We start from the raw sequence: 24,689 nt of genomic DNA, 5'->3' as shown, positions 1-24,689 counted from the left end.
GTGCATGCTCTCTAAAATATAAGTTAACAAGTAAATAATGACCATAAGGATATTATTCACTGGACTTGAGAAAACAGTGGACCTCAGTGAGACTCCTAACATCGAGATAAAAAAAGAATGAATCAGAGATTAAGGACTCTATAACTGAAATAAAAAATGTACTCGATATAATAAATAGTAGACTAAAGGAAGCAGAGGAATGGATCAGCAACCAGGAGGACGGAGGAATGGGAAGCAATCAAGCTGAAGGGGAGAGAGGAAAAATAATAAAAAATTGACTTCAGGGCACCTAGGTGGCTCAGCTGGTTAAGCATCCAACTTCAGCTCAGGTAATGATCTCATGGCTTGTGGGTTCAACCCCAGGGTCAGGATCTGTGCCAACAGCTCAGAGCCTGAAGCCCAGTTCAGATTCTTAACTCTGTCTCTCTCTGCCCCTCCCCCTGCTCACACTCTCTCTCAAAAATAAATAAACAAAAAAAAAAATTTTTTTAAATAGACTTGGGAACTCAGTGACACCATCAAGGATAATTAATAATTCACATCATAGCGATCCCAGAAGACAGAGAAAAGGAGTCAGAAAATGTATTTGAAGATAAAATAGCTGCAAACTTCCCTAATCTGGGAAAGGAAACAGAAATCCACATCCAAGAGACACAGCCCCCAACAAAATCAATGTAAGAAGGTCCACACCAAGGGGTGCCTGGGTGGCTCAGTCAGTTAAGCATCTGACTTCAGCTCAGGTCATGATCTCGCAGTTAGTGAGTTCGAGCTCCACATCAGGCTCTGTGCTGACAGCTCAGAGCCTGGAGCCTGCTTCGGATTCTGTTTCCCTCTCTCTCTGCCCTTCTCTTGCTGATGCTTGCGCTCTCGCCCTCTCTCTCAAAAATAAATAAACATTAAAAAAAAAAGGTCCACACCAAGACAGATAGTAATTAAAATGGCAAAAAGTAGTGATAAAAAGAGGATTTTAAAAACAGCAAGAGAAGATACTTAAGTACATAAGAAACCTCATAAGGCTATCAGTGCATTGTTTCAACAGAAACTTTACAGGCCAAAGGAAGTGGAATAATATATTCAAAGTGCTGAAAGAAAAATACCCGCAGCCAAGAATACTCCATGCAGTAAGGCTATCATCAGAACAGAAGGACAGGTGAAGAGTTTCTGAGACAAACAAAAATTAAAGAAAGTCTTAACCACTAAACCGGCTCTACAAAAAATGTTAGAGGGGACTCTTTGAGTAGAAAGAAAAGACCTTAACTATGAGTAAGAAAAATGGACACAAAAAAGCAGCAAAATAAGTATATGTGTAAAAATCAGTGAAAGGTTCCACAAAATAAAAGGATGTAAAATATGACACCATATACCTAAAACGTGGGGGAGAGGGAGAGTAAAGAGTGTGTTCAAACTGAAGCAACCATCAAGTTAATATAGACTGCTATATGAACAGGATTTTATATACAAACATAATAGTAACCACAAATCAAAAACCAGTAGCAGATAAGCAAAATATAAAGAGAAAGGAATCCAAGTATATTACTAAGAAAGCCAAGAAACCATGAGAGAAGAGAGCAAAAGAAGCAAGAAACACAGAAGAACTACAAAAAATATCATAAGACAAGTAACAAGATGGCAATAATTATATACCTATCAATAATTATTCTGAATGTAAATGGGCTAAACACTCCAATCAAAAGACACAGAGTCATGGAATGGATAAAAAAGTAAGAACCATCTATATGGTGCCTACCAGAGTCTCATTTAAGACCTAAATGCACAAGCAGATTGAAAGTGAAAGGATGGAAAGCATTTATCATGCAAATGGAACCGAACAGAAAGCTGGGGTAGCAATACTTCTAATCAGACAAACTAGATTTTTAAAACAAAGAGTATAACAAGAGACAAAGAAGGACACTACATAATCATAAAGGAAATAATCCAACAAGAAAATATAACAAATGTAAATATTTATGCACTCAACATGAAAGCAACCAAATACAGAAAGCAGCTATAAAATATAAAACATAAAGGAAGTAATCAATAGTAATATAAGAATAGTAGGGGACTTTAACACTGCACTTAAATCAATGGACAGATCATCCAAAGAGAAAATAAAAATGGAAACAGTGGCTTTGAATGACACACTGGACCAGATGGATCTAATAGATATATTTAAAATATCCCACCCAAACTGCAGAATACATGTTCAAGTGCACATAGAACACACTCCAGAAAAGATCACATATTAGGCCACAAAACATGTCTCAACAAATTCAGAAAAATCAAAATCATACGATTCATATATTCTGACTACAAACCTAAGAAACGAGAAATCAACCACAAAGAAAATATCTGGCAAGAACACAACTACATGGAGATTAAATAACAAGCTACTAAACAACGAATGGGTTAACCAAGAAATCAAAGAGGAAATCAAAAAATACATAAAGACAAATGAAATTTAGTACACAATGGTCCAATATCTTTGGGATGCAGCAAAAAACTGCTCTAAGAGGGAAGTTCAAAACAATACAGACCTACATCAAAAAGCAAAAATAATCTCAATTAAGGAACCTCACCCTACACCCAAAGGAGCTAGAAAAAAAAGGAACAAAACCTAAATACAGTAGAATGAAAGAAATAATAAAGATTAGAACAGAAATAAATGAAATAGAAACTAAAAAAAACAAAACAGACTAGTGAAACCAGATGTTGGTATTTTGAAAGTACCAACAAAATTGATAAACCTTTAGCCAGACTCATCGAAAAAAGAGAGGGCTCAAGTAGGCAAAATCAGAAATGAAAGAAGAGAAATTAACAACCAACACCACAGAAATACAAAGGATTGTAAAAGAATATTATGAAAAATTACATGCCAACATATGGACAATCCAGAAGAAACAGAAAAATTCCTAAAACCATATAACCTCCCAAAACTGAATCAGGAAGAAACAAAGTTTGAACAGACCAATTACCAGTAATGAAATTGAATCAGCAATTAAAAAAAAAAACAAAAAACAAAACTCCCAGCAAACAAAAGTCCAGGACCAGACAGCTTCACAGGTGAATTCTACCAAACATTTAAGGAAGAGGGAATACCTATACTTCCAAACTATTCCAAAAATAGAAGAGGAAGGAAAACCCAGATTCATTCTATGAGGCCAGCATTACCCTGACACCAAAACCAGATAAAGACACTACAGAGGCACCTGCATGGCTCAACTGGTTGAGCTTAGGCCATGACCTCATGCTTTGGGGGTTCGAGCCCTGCATTGGGCTTTCTGACATCAGGGTGAAGCCTGCTTCAGATCCTCTGGCTCCCCCTCTCTCCGCACCTCCCCTGCTCACTCTCTCAAAAATAAACCTCTTTAAAAAAAAAAGACACTACAAAAAGAGAAAACTAGAGGCCACTATCTCTGATGAACAAAGATACAAAAGTCCTCAACAAATATTAGCAAACTGAATCTAACAATACACTGAAAAATTATTCAACATGATCAAGTGGAATTTATCCCTAGGATGCAAGAGTGGTTCGACATTTGCAAATCAAGTAATGTGATATATCAACAAAGGAAAGTATAAAAACCATACGATTATTTCAATAGGTGCAGAAAAAGCATTTCACAAAGTACATCATCAATTTATGATAAAAACCCTCAACAAAGCAGGTCTAGAGGGAATATACTGCAACATAATAAAGGCCATATATGAGAGACCCACAGCTAATATAATACTCAGTGGTGAAAAATAGAGCTTTTCCCCCAAGGTCAAGAAGAAGACAAGGATGTCTACTCTCACCACTTTTATTCAACATAGTACTGGAAGTCCTAGCCACAGCAATCACACAAGATAAAGGAATAAAAGGCATCCAAATTGGTAAGGAAAAAGTAAAACTCACTATTTGTAGATAGCAGGATCCTATACATAGAAAACCTAAAAGACCACCAAAACACTACTAGAACTAATAAATGAATTCAAGAAGGTCATGGGATACAAAATCAATGTAGAGAAATCCATTGCATTTCTATACACTGATAATGAAATAGCAGAAAGAGAACTTAAGAAAACCATTCCATTTACAAATGTACCCAAAACAATAAAGTACCTAGGAATAAACTTAACCAAGAGGGTGAAAGACCTATACTCTAATAATTATAAAGCATTGATGAAAAAAACTTGAAGACACAAAAAATTGGAAAGATATTCCATGTTCGCAGACTGGAAGAACAAAAATTGTTAAAATGTACATACTACCCAAAACAATCTACAGAATTAATGCAATCCCTATCAAAATACCAACAGCATTTTTCACAGAATTAGAACAATCCTAAAATTTTGTATGAAACCTCAAAACATGCCAAAGGGCAAAAGCAATCTTGAAAAAGAACAAAACTGGAAGTATCATAATCTCAGATTTCAAGATATACTACAAAGATGTAGCAATCAAAACAGTATGGTACTGGCACAAAAATAGACACATACATTAGTAGAAAAGAAGAGAGGGGCGCCTGGGTGGCTCAGTCGGTTAAGCGTCCGACTTCAGCCAGGTCACAATCTCACAATCCGTGAGTTCGAGCCCCGCATCGGGCTCTGGGCTGATGGCTCAGAGCCTGGAGCCTACCTCCGGTTCTGTGTCTCCCTCTCTGTCTGCCCCTCCCCCATTCATGCTCTGTCTCTCTCTGTCTCAAAAATAAATAAAAGTCAAAAAAAAAAATTAAAAAAAAAAAAAAAGAAGAAAAGAAGAGAGAGCCCAGAAATAAATCCATCATTATATGGTCAATTTATCTTTGACAAAAGAGGCAAGAATATGCAATTGGCAAAAGTCTCTTCAACAAAAGATGATGGGAAAACTGGACAGCTACATAAAAATGAATAAAACTGAACCACTTTCTTACATCATACACAAAAATACACTCAAAATGGCTTAAGGAACTAAATGTGAGACCTGAAACCATAAAACCTTAGAAGAGAGCACAGACAGTAATTTCTCTGATACCAGCTGTAGCAACGTATTTCCAGATCTGTGTCCTGATCCAAGGGAAACAAAAGCAAAAATCAATGACTGGGACTACATCAAAATTGTATTTAATGCTGCAATAAACATAGGGGTGCACAGCAAAGGAAACAATCAACAAAGCTAAAAGGCAACCTTCAGAATGGGAGAGGATATTTGCAAATGACATATCTGATAAACATTATCCAAAATATATAAAGAACTTACATAACTCACCACCAAAAAAAACAAATAATCCAATTCAGAATGGCAGAAGACATGAACAGGCCTTTCTTCAAAGAAGACATACAGATTGCCAACAGACACATGAAAAGATGCTCAACATCACTCATCATCAGAGAAATGAAAATCAAAACCACAATGAGATACCGCCTCACACCTGTCAGAATGGCTAGAATCAAAAACACAGGAACATCTGGGTGTCTCAGTCGGTTGAGCATCCGACTTCGGCTCAGGTCACAATCTCATGGCTCATGAGTTTGAGCCCCACATTGGGCTCTGTGCTGACTGCTCAGAGCCAGGAGCCTGCTTCAGATTCAGTGTCTCCTTCTCTCTCTGCCCCTCCTCTGCTCACGCTCTCTCTCTCCTTGAAAAATATAAAAAAAAATTTTTTTTTAAACACAATAAACAAGTGTTGGTGAGGATATAGAGAAAAGGGAACCCTCATGCACTGTTGGTGGGAATGAAAACTGGTACAGCCACTCTGGAAAACAGTATAGAAGTGCCTCAAAAAATTAAAATAGAACTACCATATGATTCAGCAAGTCCCCTACTGAGTATTTACCCAAAAAATACAAAAACACTAATTTAAAAAGATGCATACACCCCTATGTTTATTGCAGCATTAAGTACAATAGGCCAAATTATGGAAGCAGTCCAAGTGTCCATCAATAGATGAATGGATAAAAAAGATGTGTGTATAAATATATATATATATATATACACACACACACACATATATACACACATATACACATATACATACATCTATACACACATGTATGTATATCTGTATACATACATATACACACATACATATACATATATAAACATATATATATACATACACAAACATATAAACCTCTATATACATACACAAATGTGTGTATATATATATATATATATCTATATATAGATAGATAGATAGATACACACAACACACATTCCATGTGATGGAATATTACTTAGGCATAAAAAAGAGTAAGATTTTTGGGATGCCTGGGTGGTTCAGTCCGTTAAGCATCCAACTCTTGATTTCAGCTCAGGTGTGATCTCAGGGTTCATGAGATCGAGCCCTGCATTGGGCTCTGCACTGGCAGCATGGAATCTGTTTGGGATTCTCTCTCTCCTTCTCTCTCTGCCCCTTCCCCACTTGCACAAGTGAACTCTTTCTCTCAAAATAAATAAACTTAAAAAAAAAAAAAAGAATAAGACCTTGCAATTCGCAACAATGTGGATGGATCTAGAGAGTATAATGCTAGTGAAATAAGTCACAGAGAAACAAATACCATATTTTCACTCATATGTGAAATTTAAGAAACAAAACAAAGAAAAGAAGGAGACAAACCAAAATACAGACTCTTAACTAGAGAACAAATTGATGGTTACCAGAAGGGAGGTAGGTGGGGTGATGGGTAAAACAGGTGAAGGGGAGCAAGAGTACATTTATCTTGATGAGCACTGAGTAATGTAGAGAATTGCTGAATCACTATACTGCACTCCTGAAACTAATACAACACTATATTAAACACTATATATACAGCAATTAAAATTAAAACTAAATAAAAGAATCTGTATAACTCTTTATGAATGATATCAAATAAACATATAAGATACCACAATGTGAATAAAAAAACAAAAGCCCCAAAAAATGTGCAATCCATTATTTGGAAAGAGGTATGTATAGGATGTTAACATTTATATAGCATAAAAAAAGCAAAAAATCATGTACAGTATGCTATCACTTGTATATGCTTTATATTAATATTTCAAATATTTCTGAAATACAAGATAGTGGTAACAATGGTTAAACCCAAAGAAGTAAAACAGGTGGCTCAAAGATAGGAATAAAGGGCAAACTTTTTATTGTTACAGAACATGGGAATTTTGTGCCAGATGCATGTATCAAAAACCAAACTATCAAAAGAAAAAAAAAAAGGTGAAAATGTGTATATATGTGTGTGAGAGACAGAGAAGGTTAAACAGGCCCTGAGAAAGGGATGGAGGAGAAGCAATTCTAAAATAAAATGTTTAGGGTGACCTGTGTGGCTCAGTCAGTTAAGCTTCTGACTTCGGCTCAGGTGGTGATCTCAGTTTGTGAGCTTGAGCCCTGCATCGGGCTCTGCACCGTCCAGAACCTGCCTAGGATTCTCTCTCGCCCCTTCTCTGCCCCTCCTCCACTTTCCTTCTCTGTCTCTCTCTCTCTCTCTCTGCCCCCACCTTCAAATAAATAAATAAATAAACTTAAAAGATACTTGTGAAGTAAAATGTTTAAGCTCTAGGACATAAACTGTAATATTTTCTGCTGCTTATAATACATCTATTATTAATTTTGGGATAAATACTACTTAAAATGTAAGGTCAACAGAAAAGCCTTTTTTCCACAAGGGATGTACTGATCTGTTTTGTACTTCTTCAAACATTCAAACATCCAAGTGTCCACTATGTGCCAGGCACTTCGCACAAGATGCTAGGGATACAGAAATATAATTCCCACCATTATCACCAATGGGCTCACACAATAATGGAGAAACACACTCTGAAACTCATAAAAACCACCAACACATAAAATGCTTGAAGTTGGGGCAAAAAGACTATAAGACAAGTGACTAAGCCTCAATGCATGTTAGAAAATGACTGAGTTTAACAAAAACATAGTAATGAGGATACGAACCACAACCAACGAGCAAAGCATGCATTTAGCTGACTAACTCAATAGCTAATTATAACCCTCTTCTCCTTCATTACTCAACTGAGAAGCTGAAAAAAATCCCAGATTTTCTCATTTCGAGTATCCCCTACAGCTAGAGTGGTCACTGACCCAGTTTGGGCCAATAAGACGTAAGAGAAAATCTGAACAATAGCTTCTAAAAAAGCATTTGTTTACCTTATTAAATGAACAGATTTAAGAAGACCTGCTGGTACTGCCTCCCTCTTTCAGCCTTAGATGAAAACATCTGCCTAAATTCCAAGAGCCATCTTGGGACAAGGTGAAAAGCATTAGGCTGAAAAACTGAGACTAAGAATGCAGAAGAGAAGAGCCTGAATCTTGGTAACACTCCTAAGCTACCAGACATGCCCTGTTATAGGACTGCTTATGTTTGAGACTTCGTGTTAGGTGAGTTAATTAAATATCTTTTCCACTTAAACCAATACTGGTTAGATTCTCTATTACCTGCAGCAAAAAGTAATCCAAATTTAGCCTCAAAGAAAAGCTTTTTTCAAGTAGACACAGAAGTTAGATTTTGGCAGCACCAATGAGGAACAAACTGAATGCTAACACCTATAACCAAGTATGATATTGAAAAGCTGCCATTAAAGATATAAAAATTACTTCAGAAACAGTAAGACATAAAACTTGAGGATAAAAATCACAGAATGTAGGAAAATAAAAATAACAAAATTAAAAGGTGATAGCTACAGACAAGCAAAAACACAGAGCAGTACATAAATACCTGAGTAAAATGTATAATCCAGATACCCAAATATACAGTAATACAAAATAATCCCTCACTTTCTCAATGATTAAAATTTTACTTTATAAATTTAGGGATGTAAAGTGTATACTTATGATATGTAGTATTATAATCCAGTTATATATTTACATGCCTGGAAATACTATTTTCTCCCCACTCACATGTCTTACAGAATAATTTTATCCAAACATTTCACATCTGTCTTCAATATAGGCGTCTTTTATTGATTCTTCTATAAGTTTTTCAATACACATGGCCTTCATTTTTCCTTTTAAGTTAAATTGAAGACAGCACTTTTTTTTTTAAGTTTATTTATTTTGAGAGAAAGAGAGAGCAGGGGAGGGGTAGAGAGGGAGGGAGAGAGAGAATCTCAAGCAGGCTCCACATTCTCAGCACAGAGTCTGACTCTGGGCTAGATCTCAAGAACCATGAGATCATAACCTGAGCCAAAATGAAAGGTCAGACGCTTAACTGGCTGAGCCACGCAGGCACCCCAAAGACAGCAATTTTTAAAATCTGTTTATGGGGGCGCCTGGGTGGCACAGTCGGTTAAGCGTCCGACTTCAGCCAGGTCACGATCTCGCGGTCCGGGAGTTCGAGCCCCACGTCGGGCTCTGGGCTGATGGCTCAGAGCCTGGAGCCTGTTTCCGATTCTGTGTCTCCCTCTCTCTCTGCCCCTCCCCCGTTCATGCTCTGTCTCTCTCTGTCCCAAAAATAAATAAACGTTTAAAAAAATAATAATAAAAATAAATAAATAAATAAAATCTGTTTATGTTGTCAATGCAATTTTTTCTATGCCCTAAATTCCCATATGCATAATGTTGAGACTTAAAAAAAAAAAATCACACTGATGGTCTTATTTGTATGATTGTCACAACAGAACCATACTGCCTTTTAAGTGACTTTATAAGATTTACTTACAATGGTATCTAACAATGACATCAATATTTCATTTCTTTGATGCCTCTTTTGTTTTTAACATTTTTTATTTATTTTTGAGACAGAGAGAGAGAGAGAGAGAGAGAGAGCAAGTGAGGGAGGGGCAGAGAGAGAGGGAGACCCAGAATCCAAAGCAGACTCCAGGCTCTGAGCTTGTCAGCACAGAGCCCGATGCAGGGCCCAAACCTACCAACTGTGAGATAACCTGAGCCAAAGTCGGACGCTTAACTGACTGAGCCACCCAGGCGCCCCTAAAATTGACGGATTTTAAATGTTTGCATATATAAGTTATTTTTAATCATTTTAGAGAACAACATTTGTATTTTAGAGCTTCTAAAAGCTCTTACTGAAACTACAGAGGTTCAAAGAACTACATGGATTACAATGAGATCATTCAGGTAAGGTAGAAATATATATGAATCACCAGATAAAACTGTATCATATAAATTATAGAATGAATTATAAGCCAAGGTTGGAAAGTGAGAGACACACAGGAACTCTTACTTCCTTTAGTCTAACAATTCCACTCCTACAGAAATACTATGATAGTACACAGACACCTGTACAAGGATATTCAGTGCAACATTATCTGCAATAGTGAAAAACTAAAAAACAACCTAAGTGTCCCTAACAGAAAACTGGCTAAATAAACTGTGATAGAACCATACAATGCACACAATGGGATATGCTGCCGTTGTTATAAGAAAGTTATAAAGAATGTGGTGCATCAATACATAATGACATGGAAAGAAATCCATGAGATATAAAGTGAAAAGAGCAAGATGCAGAAATAGATAATATCATCCCACTTGTTTCTAAATGTTAAAAACTGTATGTATATGTTTGTTCCAGAAACTACAATAAACACTGAATTCATAACACTGACTATTTACCCCTAGGGGAATGGGAAAGAAGACGGAGTGAGAGGAACAGAGAATTTAGGCTCGTGCCAGCTGTACTTTTTGAATGTTTACCATGAGCATGTATTCCTTTAAAATTAAATAGCAGTATTAGGGATGTGTGGATGGCTCAGTCAGTAGAGCATCTGACTTCGGCTCAGGTCATGAATTCGCAGATGGTGAGTTCGAGCCCCACATCAGGCTCTGTGCTAACAGCTCAGAGCCTGGAGCCTGCCTCGGATCCTGTGTTTCCTTCTCTCTCTGTTGCTCCTCTGCTTGCTCTCTCTCAAAAATAAATAAAGATTAGCAAATAATAATAAATAAAATTAAATAGTATTAGAAGAAAACAACCTTATTTAAAGAATGTGCTACCTCTTGACTCATTTAGACGTTTCTAGGTGAAGCATTCTATATAACTACAAAACACCTGCTAGAATATTTGTTGACATATATTCAAACCTTTTATTTGAAATATTAAAATTCTGGTAATGAAAGAGAAATTAAACTAAAGGAGAAGCAAGGATAAAGATAAAGGAAATTCAGGTTCATGGGAAGGAGAAGATGGTTAACACTGTACCCTTTCACTTGTATAAATCCTCACTTCACTGCCATCATAAATAAATGAACTGAGTACCTTATGATATGTGTTAATTGATCCCTATCTTTTTAAGTATGTTCTCCTTTAGTATATACCATGTTAATTTGGGAACAAGGATACTTTTGCTCTAATTCAGACTCTGAAACTGGTATGCGATTTGACCCTGAAACAAACATTTAAACTACCTACTACTTTCGATCTAAATTATCTTTCTGTTAAGAATCACTGTGCTGGCTGAAGTGCTGAATTGTGATTAGGGGAAACTGTGTTTCTGAAACACAATAAAGGCAAGGAAGGCTATTACTGGAACCCAATGGATTTGTTAAGGTTCCTCTTTTCCTCTCTTGCCAAATAGCCATATTTAATGAAAAACTGCAAAAAATATAGGACTTTCAAACACTTAGATCCTGCAGTGATCATGGTTTGAGTTATTCCACTTGGCAAAACAGACCACACCCAGCCAAGATGCTGCAGAGGGCAAAGGAGGACAAGGAATTGGTTGAGGAAGGAGAAAAAAACTATGATTATAAATTTAGGACTCAAGCAACAGAAAATCAGGAGCTGAAATAGCTTTTTTTGGGTTTTTTTTTTTTCATCTTTTCAACCCATTTCCTTAAATAAACAGTAGTGTTGTTAACTAAAAAATAAATACATACATATATACACAAATAATCTTTGTTTTATAATTTATAGGGATTTATGATAACAATGGGAAAGACTTCCAAAGGACTTCAACAAACCATCTTCACCTGCCTTTAGAGAAGCTTTGCTTTATCTTAGCTCCTGCACTACCAAATATATATTTCCAAAAATAGCATTATAGCTATGACATTTCAAGAACCTGAGAACACGGTCAACATACCTCAGTATCACAATAATGAGGTATACTAGAACACAAGTGATTAGGATACTTTCTAAAGACCACAACATTTTCTTAGTGGCAGTAGTGGTAGTAGTTAAAGGAAGCTTTGTTTAAAATGACATGTTACTGGGTCGCCTGGGTGGCTCAGTCGGTTAAGCGGCCAACTTCGGCTCAGGTCATGATTTCGCAGCCCGTGAGTTCAAGCCCCGTGTCGGGCTCTGTGCTGACAGTTCAGAGCCTGGAGCCTGTTTCAGATTCTGTGTCTCCCTCTCTCTGACCCTCCCCCATTCATGCTCTGTCTCTCTCTGTCTCAAAAATAAATAAACATTAAAAAAAATTTTTTTAATAAAAAATAAAATGACATGTTACTGTTTTTGCTTTGTCCAAATTCTTAAATTTAACCACATTGCTTGTTTTCAAGCAATCACAGTACCAGTGAGGCAATATAAAATTACACACAGACAATGTGGTGTTAGTGTTAGGTAGAAGAGACAGGAGCAGTGGAAGTAATGCCCTGAGACAGAGTCCCAAGTCCTTAAAGGAGAAAGACAAGGACAAGAGCTAGAGGCAAGGACAATGACAGATAAGCCACACATTAAAAGCCATGGGGCACAACAACCTCACCTTCAGGCTTCCAAGACCTTGGGGTGTTCTCCTCCTTTCCTCTACCACCTCTGCCCAGGGTAACCCCTAGAGTTATTACAATGCATTTGCATTGATGTACTGCCCTGCGCTGGAGAAGGGCTGCCTTGAGTTTCAGGTACAAATCCCAGTAGGCTCAAAAACTACCCCTCTCAATCCGTGGGAGGAGTTTCCTATTAGAGACCACCCCACTGTAAGTCACTGCGCCTCCCAAACCAGAGAGACCCAATAACATCCAATCCCAAAACAACCTATGGTAGATTCTACCAGCTCTCCCACCTGGTAGAGTGTACTTTTGCTTTAATAAACTGCTTTGTGCTTGTTACTTCCCTCCTGGCTGTCTTTATTCTAGCGAGTATCACACATAAATCTCCTTGTGGGGAATCCAAGGACCAAGACCTCCATTCACACAATGCAGACTCTCCCACTGGTAACATTAGTATTATCCTACAATCAAGCTGATACTCATATACATATGTATGGAAGCAAAAATTATATGCTTTTCTTCCTGAAAATACGTTAGAAGGAAAATATCCAAAAGTTGTCACGTGGCTTAGTTCTTTTGAACTCTTGCAAAATTTATCTGACCTTCAAATGATTCTCTATACTGGACAATATTTGGATGCTTCATGTTTGCCAACACTGCAACTTCTCTCCTTGACTCTTCCCTTTCTTTATTGGACATCTTAAATGGGAGAGAAAAAGAAAACATTAAATTAAACCATCAATAAACAATCTAAAAGTCCATCAGTAAGAGAGTGGTTAAAATATAACAGTACCAATAAAGCACAGTCCAAATAACAAAATAAAGACAGAAGTTAAAGAGAATGAGTTGAATCCACAAGTAAAAACATTTTAAGATGTTCAAACTAGGTTAAGTTACACAACAGCAGGTGTTGTATTTTTTTAAACACTTACACACATAAACACAAGCACACATCACAGAAAAAAATATGAAAGGATATACAGACTATTCTGAAATTAGTGGTTCTCTTTGGGATTATGGCAGCCTTTCACTTTGGGTTATGCACTGCCATGTTTGTTTTTGTTCTCTAATGGTGAGCCCTACTGAAACCAGACTATTAGTTGAATAACCAAAGAAAAAAAATACTTACTCTTGAGATGTTAATTTCCTTGATAACATATTGTCTGTCATCTTCTGTAGATTTAACAAGAATAGCTTTTCCAAATGAACCTTCTCCAATCTTCTGTAGTCTAATATACTTCTCCATGGTTCTTTTTCTAAGGCATCTTAACAGATATACTAGACATTAAAGAAAAGTAACAGTTAACAGAGATAAAGAATGTCTTCCATAACAATTATGTCAAATTCAATTCTAATTCCTTAGTGACTTGCTTACTTTAAAAAAAGATACTTAAAATCTTAAAATTAAATTAACTTTATCTCAATTTTACTCATACAACCTAGTTATAGTTCAAAAGAGAAAAACAGTGACATTTCAATGTTATAAGAATGCTTTGCAAAGTCAAATACTGTATATACTTAACGTACAGAGACAAAATTTTTCCTATGTGAGTTAATTAGCAGCATTATTTTATTATCTCCAATAAGAATGCATTTCCCAAAATTATTTCATTCTCTCTTATTAGACGTTAAATTATTTACATTGTTTGTTATTATAGAAAAACTTTAAAATTTCTGTACATACATTTTTATGTACTTATTATAAGGATTTCCTTGGGAGAAATTATTAGTTCAAAGAATATGCACATGTTAAAATTTTGAAACATAGAGCTTAAATGCTTTACAGAAATGTTATTTTTTTTTTCCTAAGAAATAGAGAGCACACAAGTGCAGGAGATGGGTGGAAAGGAAGAGAGAATCTCAAGCAAGCTCCATGCCCAGCACAGAGTATGACAGGGGACTTGATACCACAATCCTGAAGGCATGACTGGAGCCAAAACCAACAGCCGGATGTTCAAGACTGAGCCACTCAGGCACCCCTACTAATATTTTAACCAGCAGTGTACAAAAGTACCTCTTCCTAGATACCCTTTTAACACCGGTTATTATTTATTAAAATCTCTGAGAAGCCATAAAGGATAGTAGTTAATGAGCACTAAAACTTTAAGTTGGGGAGCCTGACTTTACATCCTGACTTTATCACTTTTTTAGTATGTGACATTGGACAAGTTACTCAGCTTTATGTGTCTCAGTTTGCTCATCTGTGAAATGTGGATAACAATTGTACATACTTACAGAACTACTGGGAGGATTAATTTCAGTATTCTATTGTAGAATAATGCCTGACACATAGTGAGCACTGTCACTGTTGTTACTGTTACTCATTACATTCAACAGGGAAATGGTGTCTCATTTTTATTTGAATTTCTGCTGCTTATCAGTTAATTTGAAAAATTCTTCCACATTTATTGAACATTTGTATTTCTTCTTTTTTGAACTACTCATTCATGTTTTTTGTTCGTTTTCTACTGGAATAGTCTTTTTATTAATTTGTAAAAGTCCCTTTTTAATGAAGATGTTAGCCCTCTCTATCATAAATATTTTTTCCTTATATGCTATCTGCCTTTCTATTTTATTTACATATAAAAATTTATTTTCATATTATTTTGATATTAATTAAACATGTTATTAATCTTCGTATTTCTGCCTTTGGTATCATAATTAGACCCTTACCATACCAAGGTACCTGACTAGGGTCATTAGTAACTTTAGTAATAGTAATTTCAGGAAAGTGATGGGTGGGACGGAAGCCAGAGTCCAATCCTAGTTGGCGAAAGCTTAAAAAAAGTCAAAGGGAAGGAGGAGGGAAAGAGAGTGAAATGGTCACAATCATTAGCACAGTCTATTGGCAAGATTACCCCAAATTATAGTAAATTAATTCACTGTATTAATTTAAAACTAATAAATACTTAATTTATCTAACTTGTTCTTTTCTATGTCTATTCACATCAAGCAGGCCTTCAGTGTAGGATTCCCTTCTAGGAGAAAATGGCCTTGTCATGAAGACCACATAAATATTTCTGTGACAGTTTACCATATTTCTCATGATAAATTAACAAATCCATGTTCTCATTTCATCCATCAATATTAAATTTGTTTAATTTTACTTTGGCTCTAAAATATGATCCAATCTCCTTAAATGACAAAATTTATATTCAGGACCTGTAAGACTAAAGTCCAGACCCAGCCTCTGGTAAAATCAATGGGATAATTATGCCTGAGGAACTTCTGTGGGAAAGAGCCTTCTTTTATCGTAGAAAACACTACAACCACATTACATTTCAAAATTTCTGTAAGATATGTCAAGACTTTTAGCAACTTTAAGAAAAATAGGAAATTAACTATTACAATAACTATATAGTATCATCAGTGAGTTAAAGAAGTCACTCCAAACATACTCTCAAGTCCAAGATAGTCAACTGGCATAATATAATGGCTATCTGGGCACCAGCCAGAATTTAATGATTTCTCCCAGACATGAATATATTATATTACCATGCTATTTAGGAAAAAATAGCAAGATAAACTCATCTTAGAAAACTAAATTTCACAAATCAAATTACATTAAATAATAACCATATAATGAGATTATTTCACAACCATCATTATTCTGTGACTGCTGCCAAGAAAGAAACAAAATTAGTCAATTTGGCTCTGCCTCAAAATTCAGTTGCCAATTCCTTTCCAGGGACCACACTGATGAGACAGAAGTTCCAAGAGTCCCTAGTACCACACCCTACTGCCTACCACATTCCTGAGCACTGTGGTTCTGACAACTCAGTGTAGGAGAATCTGCTGCTCCTGCTAGTGAAGAATGGTGATTCTAATTGCCAGCAAATACTGTCAAGTGCAGAAAGCTTTCTGAACAATAAAAGGCTTGTGGTCAATGGATTTCAGAGCAACTCACAACTCCTTCTTTTCTGCAGAGTCTACACTAAACTACTGTTGTACACTGGAGGAAGGGGAAAACATGAAAAGATAGAGTACATTCGGTGCCTTACAACATATTTAACCAAGCTACTTATTTCCTAGTCATGAGACTTCTCGGCTGCATTAAAATCCTAAAAGATTTTTCAAACTAAACGAAAAAGAATTAAAAAATGTACAATAGGCTTACACATCCAAAATCATCATAATGTATAACTGAAGGACCATCATAATCGTGTTCTAATTTCATATTTGTAATACACCGAAATTACAAATGTTTGTCCTTTCTGTGCTTCAGCTTCCAACATCAAATGAAAATCACAAGACCAACTTGACACTATTCTTAAAGTCTCTAACAATTATATCAATGTAATCTCTATAATATATACCTGATATTAAAGATATTCAAAGCATAAAATCAAAGATGTTTTTGATATTTGAGCTTTCCAAAGAGTTATGTGATATAACAAATAAAATGATGGATCTGGAAAAACTATGTGACCAAAAGCAAACCACCTGATTTCTCTGCAACTTGTTTCCTTCATCTAAAAACACTAACAATTTAGGGCACCTGGTGTGGCTCAGTCAGTTGTATGTCCAACTTTGGTTCAGGTCATGATCTCACGGCTCATGAGTTCAAGCCCTGCGTCAGGCTCTGTGCTGACACCTCAGAGCCTGGAGCCTGTTTCAGATTCTGTGCCTCCCTCTCTCTCTGCTCCTCCCCATCTCTGTCTCTCTCTCTCTCTCAAAAATAAATAAACATTTTTAAAAACTAAAAAAAGATAAAGAAAAACACTAACAATTTAAAGATAATACTACCTTAAGGGCCCTACCAACTTTACTAGTCTATAATTCAAAGAAAATTAAAAAGTAGGTCACAAAATAGTACACTTCAACATTGTTTAGAATTGTACCATTAGCCACAAACAGTAGGAATGACAGAGAAATGCAGCCAAAGTCTTCCCTTCAGAGAAATCAAAAAACACAAGAGTAATTTCTTCAGCCTGTATCTTTAAAAAGTCAAAAAATAAATTACAATTTGGAGTTAAACATATCAAACTGAACATACATATTTACCTCTACTTCTTTCCCAGACCTAACACAACTTTAAATGGATCAAAATGGCAGAACAGGAGAGAAAATAACAGCAATAAATTTCTGGCAGCTGACAAACACATGAACAAGCAGCAACCAACTTAGGAAACTAGAGAAAGTTGTACTGTAACCCAGCAGGGGGAAAGAAGTCAATTTCCACTACAAATTAGCTCAATAACAGGAAGAAAAAGGTGCCTCTGTGAGAGAGGATAATACCAGAACTAAAACAGGATTGGTTGAAAGGCTGTGTAATAGCATGAGACACACAGTTTGCCTCCTCCACCTCACCTAATCAGGTGACCACCCCTCTCTCATGCCGGCAAAAGACCAAAGATGTCTCTAGATTAGGGATACCAACACAGCTGAGAATGGTACCATCCATGATGTGGGAGATTAAGTGAAGGTCTACATAATAAATGGTACCAGCCATGATTCTGTAGCTTGTATCAGACCATCCTACCTCCAAAAACAACCAAAATACTGAGTAAAATATATAAAACAACAGACAGGAATTGAGGGGCTATAATCATTGAGAGGTGGGAAAATGCTAATAAGTTCCACATTCACCCCAGCCTTCTCCCTAGAGACATTTTCCAAACTGTGACGTAGCACCATGGAGCTTAAGTAGAAAGCACCAATCCTATTGAGCTAAGGAGAAGAGAGGTCAGAGTTTAAGGCTGCCAAAATCCTGGAGAGAAGGAAAAAGAATAGAAAAAGCCCCAAATTCTGCACATAAATTCCTCTCCTGTCAGTTAGCCCATTCCCAAGTTGTGCATACTCAGAGCAAGATTAAAACAGACTAGTCCTAACAAAGCCTAACACCAATTTTGATAGGATAAAAGACAGTAATCTGCTAATACTCCCATCAGCCTGTCAGAAAACATAACAAATTTTTTGGAAGATACATGTTCCAGAGTTTCTATGACTTTTCATTCACAACATCCAGTACCCAGTCAAAAATTATGAGGCGTGGGGCACCTATGTGGCTTAGTGGGTTGAACAGCTGACTCTTGATTTCAGTTCAGCTCATGATCCCAGGGTTGTGGGATGGAGCTCCGCATTAGGCTCCATGCTTATGCAGAGCATGGAGCCTGCTTACGACTCTCTCTCTCTCTCTCTCTCTCTCTCTCTCTCTCTCTCTCTCTCTCTCCCCTTCCCTCTCCTCCACTTGTGTTCTAGAAAGAAAGAAAGAAAGAAAGAAAGAAAGAAAGAAAGAAAGAAAGAAAGAAAGAAAGAAAGAGAAAGAAAGAGAAAGAAAGAACGAACGAGCGAGCGAGCCTGGGGAGCCTGGGTGGCTCAGTGGGGTTAAGTATCCAACTCTTGATTTCAGCTCAGGCCATGATTTCACACTCTTGGTATACAGTCCTGAGTTGGGCTCTGCACTGACAGTGTGGAGCCTGCTTGGGATTCTCTCTCTCCCTCTCTCTCTCCGTATCCCCTCCCCACTCTCACTCCTGTTCTCTCCCTCTCAAACAAATATTTTTAAAAACTTATGAGGCCTACATAAAAAAAAAAAAGAACCAAATAACCAAAACCAAAAGAAATAAACAATAGAAATAGAATTACAAATGACTCAAATATGGACATATCATAGAGGATTTTAAATAACCATGAATAGTATGTTCAAGAAAATAAGAGGAAAAGATGAACAAAAGTGATTTTTTTTAAAGATGGAGAATTTCAACAAAAAACTAAAATTTATTTTTTAAAAGTAAATGAACATTCCAAAACCAAAATAGAAGATATCTGAAATTAAGAAGGCATCACATGGCTTTTACACAGGATAGGATATAGTAGAAGACAGGTTTTTAACCTGGAAAATGAATCAACAGAAAATATTCAAGGGGCACCTGGGTAACTCAGTTGATTAAGTGTCTGACTCTTTATTTCGGCTCAGGTCATGAACTCACAGTTTGTGATTTCTGAGCCCCACGTCAGGCTCCGTGCTAACTGCAAGGAGCATGCTTGGAATCCTCTCTCTCCCTTTTTCTCCCTCTCTCTCAGCGCTGCACCCCCCTCCCCACTTACTGGATCTCTCTCCCTCAAAATAAATGAATAAAACTAAAAAAAAAAAAAAGGAAAATAGAAAGAAAACACAAGCACACAAAAGAAAAATAGGGGGGAAGACAATATTAAAAGATTTGTTTTTTAATTTTTAAAGTTTGAGAGTGAGAGAGAGAGAGAGAGAGAGAGAGAGAGAGGGAGAGAATATGAATGGGGGAGGGGCAGAGAGAGAGGGGTTACAGAGGATCCAAAGCAAGCTCTGCATTAATAGCAGAGAGCCTCATGCAGGGCTTGAACTCATGAAATGTGAGATCATGACCTGAGCTGAAGTTGGATGTTTAACCAACTGAGCTACTCAGGCACCCCAAATCAGAAAACTTTTAATTCTTAGTCCCTATATTTAATTCTGCCCTAATAAAAACACAAGCTTTATGGGTCACAGTGATTAGACAAGCTGATTTGAAGTCAATATGAGAAAAAAGCAAGAATAGCCAGAGAAATACTGAAAACAAAACAAAACAAAAAACACCAATGAAGGAAGACTTTTCTACTTGATATCAAGACACATTTTTAGGGGCATCTGAGTCGCTCAGTAGGTTAAGCATCCAGCTCTTGATTTTGGCTCAGGTCATGATCTCACAGTTAATGAGATCAAGCCCTGGATGAGGTTATGCACTGACAGTGCATATCCTGCTTGGGATTCTCTCTCCCCCACCTCTCTCTCTGCTCTTTACCCCACTCTCTCTCTCTCTCTCAAAAAAACTTTTTTTAAAAAAAGGACACATTATATTACAATAACACACACATATATTACAGTAACTATGAAATTGACAGGCAAATCATAGAAAGTCCAGAAACCTATCAAAAACATTTTTTTTTTAACTTGATGGATGAGCATGGTGACATTTCAACTCGGTGGTGAAAAATTAAATTTTGAAATAAATAATATTTAGACAATTAGGTAGTAATGTGTGGAAAACACAAAGCTTACATTCATTTTCTTCACTTTACATCAATGCAAATTCCAGATGATAAACTACTTAAATGTTAAAAAAAAAAATAGGATGACTTTTGATTGTTTTTTTAATTTTTTTTAATCTTTATTTATTTTTGAGAGAGAGAGACAGAGCATGAGTAGGGGAGGAACAGAGAGAGAAGGAGACACAGAATCTGAAGCACGCTCCAGGCTCTGAGCTGTCAGCAGAGAGCCTGATGCGGGGCTCGAACTCACGAACTGCAAGATCGTGACCTGAGCCAAAGTCAGACGCTTAACCGACTGAGTCACCCAGGCACCCCTTTGTCTGTTTTTAAAGAGAGAACATGCAAGTACACACGGTGAGGAGCAGAGGAAGAAGGAGAAAGAGAATCTTAAGCAGCTCCAAACCCAGCATGGGAGCCTGAGGGGAGGCTCTATCCCAGGTAGGGTGAGATCATGACCTGGGCTGACTGAGCCACCCAGGTTCCCCATGTATCTGACTCTTGATCTCAGCTTAGGTCTAGATCTCAGGGTCATGAGTACAAGCCCCACCCTGGGCTCCATGCCCAGTGTGGAGCCTACCTAAAATAATAATAATAATAATAATAATAATAATAATAATAATACAAGAGATAAATTTTGTTATGTATATTTTAATTTAAAAAAGTTTAAGACTTAGCATTTTTCACCCATCAGAATGGCAAAATTCAGGAAGTTTATTACCGTACTATGTTGGAGGGGAATATAAAAAAACAGAATATGGTGTGAATACAAATCGATACAAATACTAAGGAGTATAAAATTCCACAATATCGCAGTGCCTGGGTGGCTCAGTCAGTTAAGTGTCCAACTTTGGCTCAGGTCACGATCTCACGGTTTGTGAGTTTGAGCCCGGCATCGGGCTCTGGGCTGACAGCTCACAGCCTGGAACCTGCTTGGGATGTCTCCCTCTCTCTCTGCCTCTCCCCTGCTCATGCTCTCTCTCTCTCAAAAATAAATAAAACATTAAAAAAATTAATAAAGAAAAATAAAATCCCACAATATCTACCACTTTGATCAGAAATTCCATTTTTAGGAATATACCCTACAAGTATTTCCAAATGTATGAAAATGACACATACACAAACTTACCCTCTGCAACACTGTTTGAAATGATAAAATGTAAATATCCACAAGCAAATCAAAAAGAAGCAAGGGGGCTCAATCTCAGGACCATGAGATCATGACCTGAGCCGAAATCAAGAGTCATACATTTAACTGACTGAGCCACCCACATGCCCGGATAAGAATTTCTAGGTACCAGAATTATAAGTTATAAATATGACATACTACCATTTGTGTATTAAAAGGAAATATATGTATGTTTATACTTACTTACTTATATATGTGAGTATACATATATATATAAAATCCTTACATGTATACACACACATAATTCCTTGCATGTGTAATACCTCCGAAGGGATACACAATGAACTGGTATACTGTTGGCTGCCTTTAGGGACAGGAACTGAGTAATTAAGAGGAAGATTTTTTTCAGTCTTTTGTACCTTCTAAATTTTAACCATATGAATATATTATTTATTCAAAACAATGAATAAAATTTAAAAACAATAATAAATGCCGACAGAAAGAAGAATGCTAGCTAAATCAATTTCTCCAGTTAAAATCCTTAGACAGTACCCATTTCCAAACATTTAACGTTGACATTCAAAGTTCTCCTACATGGCATACTTTTCAAGTATGTCAACTATGTTCCAAAAAAACATCTTAGCCTCTAGTCAAATTAGACACCTTTTCTCACATTTAACTAAGACTTTTTTAAGCCACAATAGGGAGTGTTTAACAAAATAAAATTTGTGCACCAAATATGAAAAATGCCAGAGTACATGGACGAAAACCAGATCTTCACCAATCTGGAACTTTTAAATCTCTTCAGCTCTTTTTTAGCTATCTGATGGACAAATTTTCACTAAGAGAAACACTGGTAGAGGAATGTCAACAGAGTTCACGAAGTCCTTATGGTTCTGTCTGCAGCTACAATCCATACATATGGTTTTTCAAATATTAAATAACATTTTGAACGGTGGGAGAAGGACAATTTACCTTCTCAGTGAGTCAAGTCCCTGATCTATTTCCTATTAGTCAAAAAAGCAAACAGCAAAAATGGGATTCCATTAGACTTCTTTCAAAACATTTTTCTTCTCTGTAAGTCTATACAGACAACAATTACTGGCTTCCCTAATGGAAACCACCAACACGTAAGTAAAGAATTTATATTCATGAAATGGTGTCATGTCCACAACTTAGAGGGTAGAGATTGGAGTAAAATGTACTAGGAATACAATGTCACCGTGTTAAAATTACCTCAACAGAATTTCTGTGGCCAAGTTCCTTAACCCTTACTAAACTCCTAATGCTGACTCTTATTGTGCAAAAACCTGTTTTCCCACAAAAGATGCTTCTTACCTTTCACCTAGAACAAAGAGCAATTTGAAATGAAATAGATCTGTGGACTCTCTAATACCAAACAAATCTAAACTAGAAACAAAACACTACTTCTCTCCATATTTGGCTCCCCTCCATCATCTCTACAATACTGCTGCATCACATGAAAAGACTATTATTGTATTGGATATTACTTTTAATCCTTCATAAATATTTCTATTACTCACCATGGCAAAAAAAAATTTCTGCTTCTTGTGGGTGGAGCTTAGAGAATAAAAATTAGGCCTGTATAAAAAAAGTTATGATGAACTCCGAAAGTAGTATAACTTTTAATGCCTTACATAGGAGATTGTTTCAAATTACATAAAATGAAATAGAAAACTATAAGCTACCAGTTAATTCTCACTCATTTTTTATTAAAATATATAGGTGCTTTAAAATCGGAGGCAACATATACGCAATGTAAATGACTGTTTATCCATACCAAGATTTCTACTATTATTTTAACTCCGTTATCACTGTAACTGTTTAATGTCTGAGGACTGCTTTGTATTACATACTGTTCTTGAGAGAATTAAAATTTTAATGAAATGAAGGTATTATTTTCCATGTACTTAAAGTTAGTATCCCTGCAAGCTCTACATAAGCAAGTCGAAGCAAGATCTCCTCATTCCCAATACGATTTTACTATTTTGCATATCATTGCTTCCCCCAAGTGCAACTCACCTCAATGACACAGGGCGTTAGCCGAAATAACGGTGATGATCGACAAGCATCGGTCTAGGTGTAGCAACCTTCCTTTGGCAATTAATGAGGCAGAGGCATCATCTCGCATTTTGAAAATGACATCCTGAAAGAGAAACCAAGTCTGTCTAACCTGCAGCAGCTCACAGACCACTTGAAAGGGGTGCACTGAGACTCCTACACCCGACACCAGACTTTGGCTGACCCCTCAGGCTTCCTCCTGGCCGCCTCCGGCAACGCCCCATGAGACAGGTCCAACACTACTCAGAGCAAACGGATTGGTTTCTGAGCCCCCTTGGAAACGGCGGGCGGCGGCAGGGGGAGTGCCCGGGTTACCGCCCCTGCAACTTCACAGAGGTGGTTGCTAGTGGCCTCGGCGGGATGGGGGTGGGGGGATGGCATCTGGGACAGGGAGGCTACCTGCCTGCCACGTCCTTCTGTTTCGCGACGCTTGTTCTGGACTCGGGGATACGCGGACAACTGCTTAGGACTCCGAGCGGACCACTATGCACCCTAGCGCCCCCAACCCCTAGCGCGAATGCAGAGGAAGGGGGAGCGGCCAGCGCGTCACTGGCGCTGGCGTGTGACGTCAGCACGCGGAAGCTGGCGCGCATTGGGGGTGGGGGGGAAGGCGTGGCGCGGCGTGGCGGGGCGGGGCAAAGGCACAGCAGGTGAGAGAGGATGAGAAAAGGAGGCAAAGGAGATGAAAGGGAAAGAAAAGAGTGAGCCAGAGATGAGGGCTAGAACTCACAAATAGAAGCTGATTTTGATTAAAGCACATTATAAATTTTTCCCACATATACTACACAGAGAATGGCACTTTTTTTTGCTGTTAACGTGAAGGTTGTTCCTTAGGGATACCG

General features: G+C 37.1%; 1 protein-coding gene across 11 annotated transcripts in view; it reads right to left on the bottom strand.

The window, feature by feature from the left end:
* The window catches only part of NEK1 (NIMA related kinase 1), a 228,338-nt gene extending 203,930 nt beyond the window's left edge, over positions 1–24,408 (bottom strand). For 10 of the 11 annotated variants that reach the window (XM_045055687.1, XM_023252678.2, XM_023252680.2 and 7 more), the window contains exons 1-4: positions 24,247–24,408; positions 23,809–23,932; positions 13,762–13,910; positions 13,235–13,331 (exon numbers count right to left, since the gene is read on the bottom strand). In XM_045055687.1, coding sequence (XP_044911622.1) covers positions 13,235–13,331; positions 13,762–13,878 — 214 coding nt within the window. In that variant the 5' untranslated portion in view covers positions 13,879–13,910; positions 23,809–23,932; positions 24,247–24,408. Of the gene's footprint in view, positions 1–13,234; positions 13,332–13,761; positions 13,911–23,808; positions 23,933–24,031; positions 24,179–24,246 lie in introns of those variants that run through there. The other variant, XM_045055684.1, reaches the window with a different exon arrangement.
* Positions 24,409–24,689: the final 281 nt, after the last annotated feature.

Source organism: Felis catus, chromosome B1, assembly GCF_018350175.1.
Source record: "Felis catus isolate Fca126 chromosome B1, F.catus_Fca126_mat1.0, whole genome shotgun sequence".
NCBI lineage: Eukaryota > Metazoa > Chordata > Mammalia > Carnivora > Felidae > Felis > Felis catus.
The sequence above is the reverse complement of the archived record's forward strand: the minus strand, read 5'-3'. Positions and strand labels throughout refer to the sequence as shown.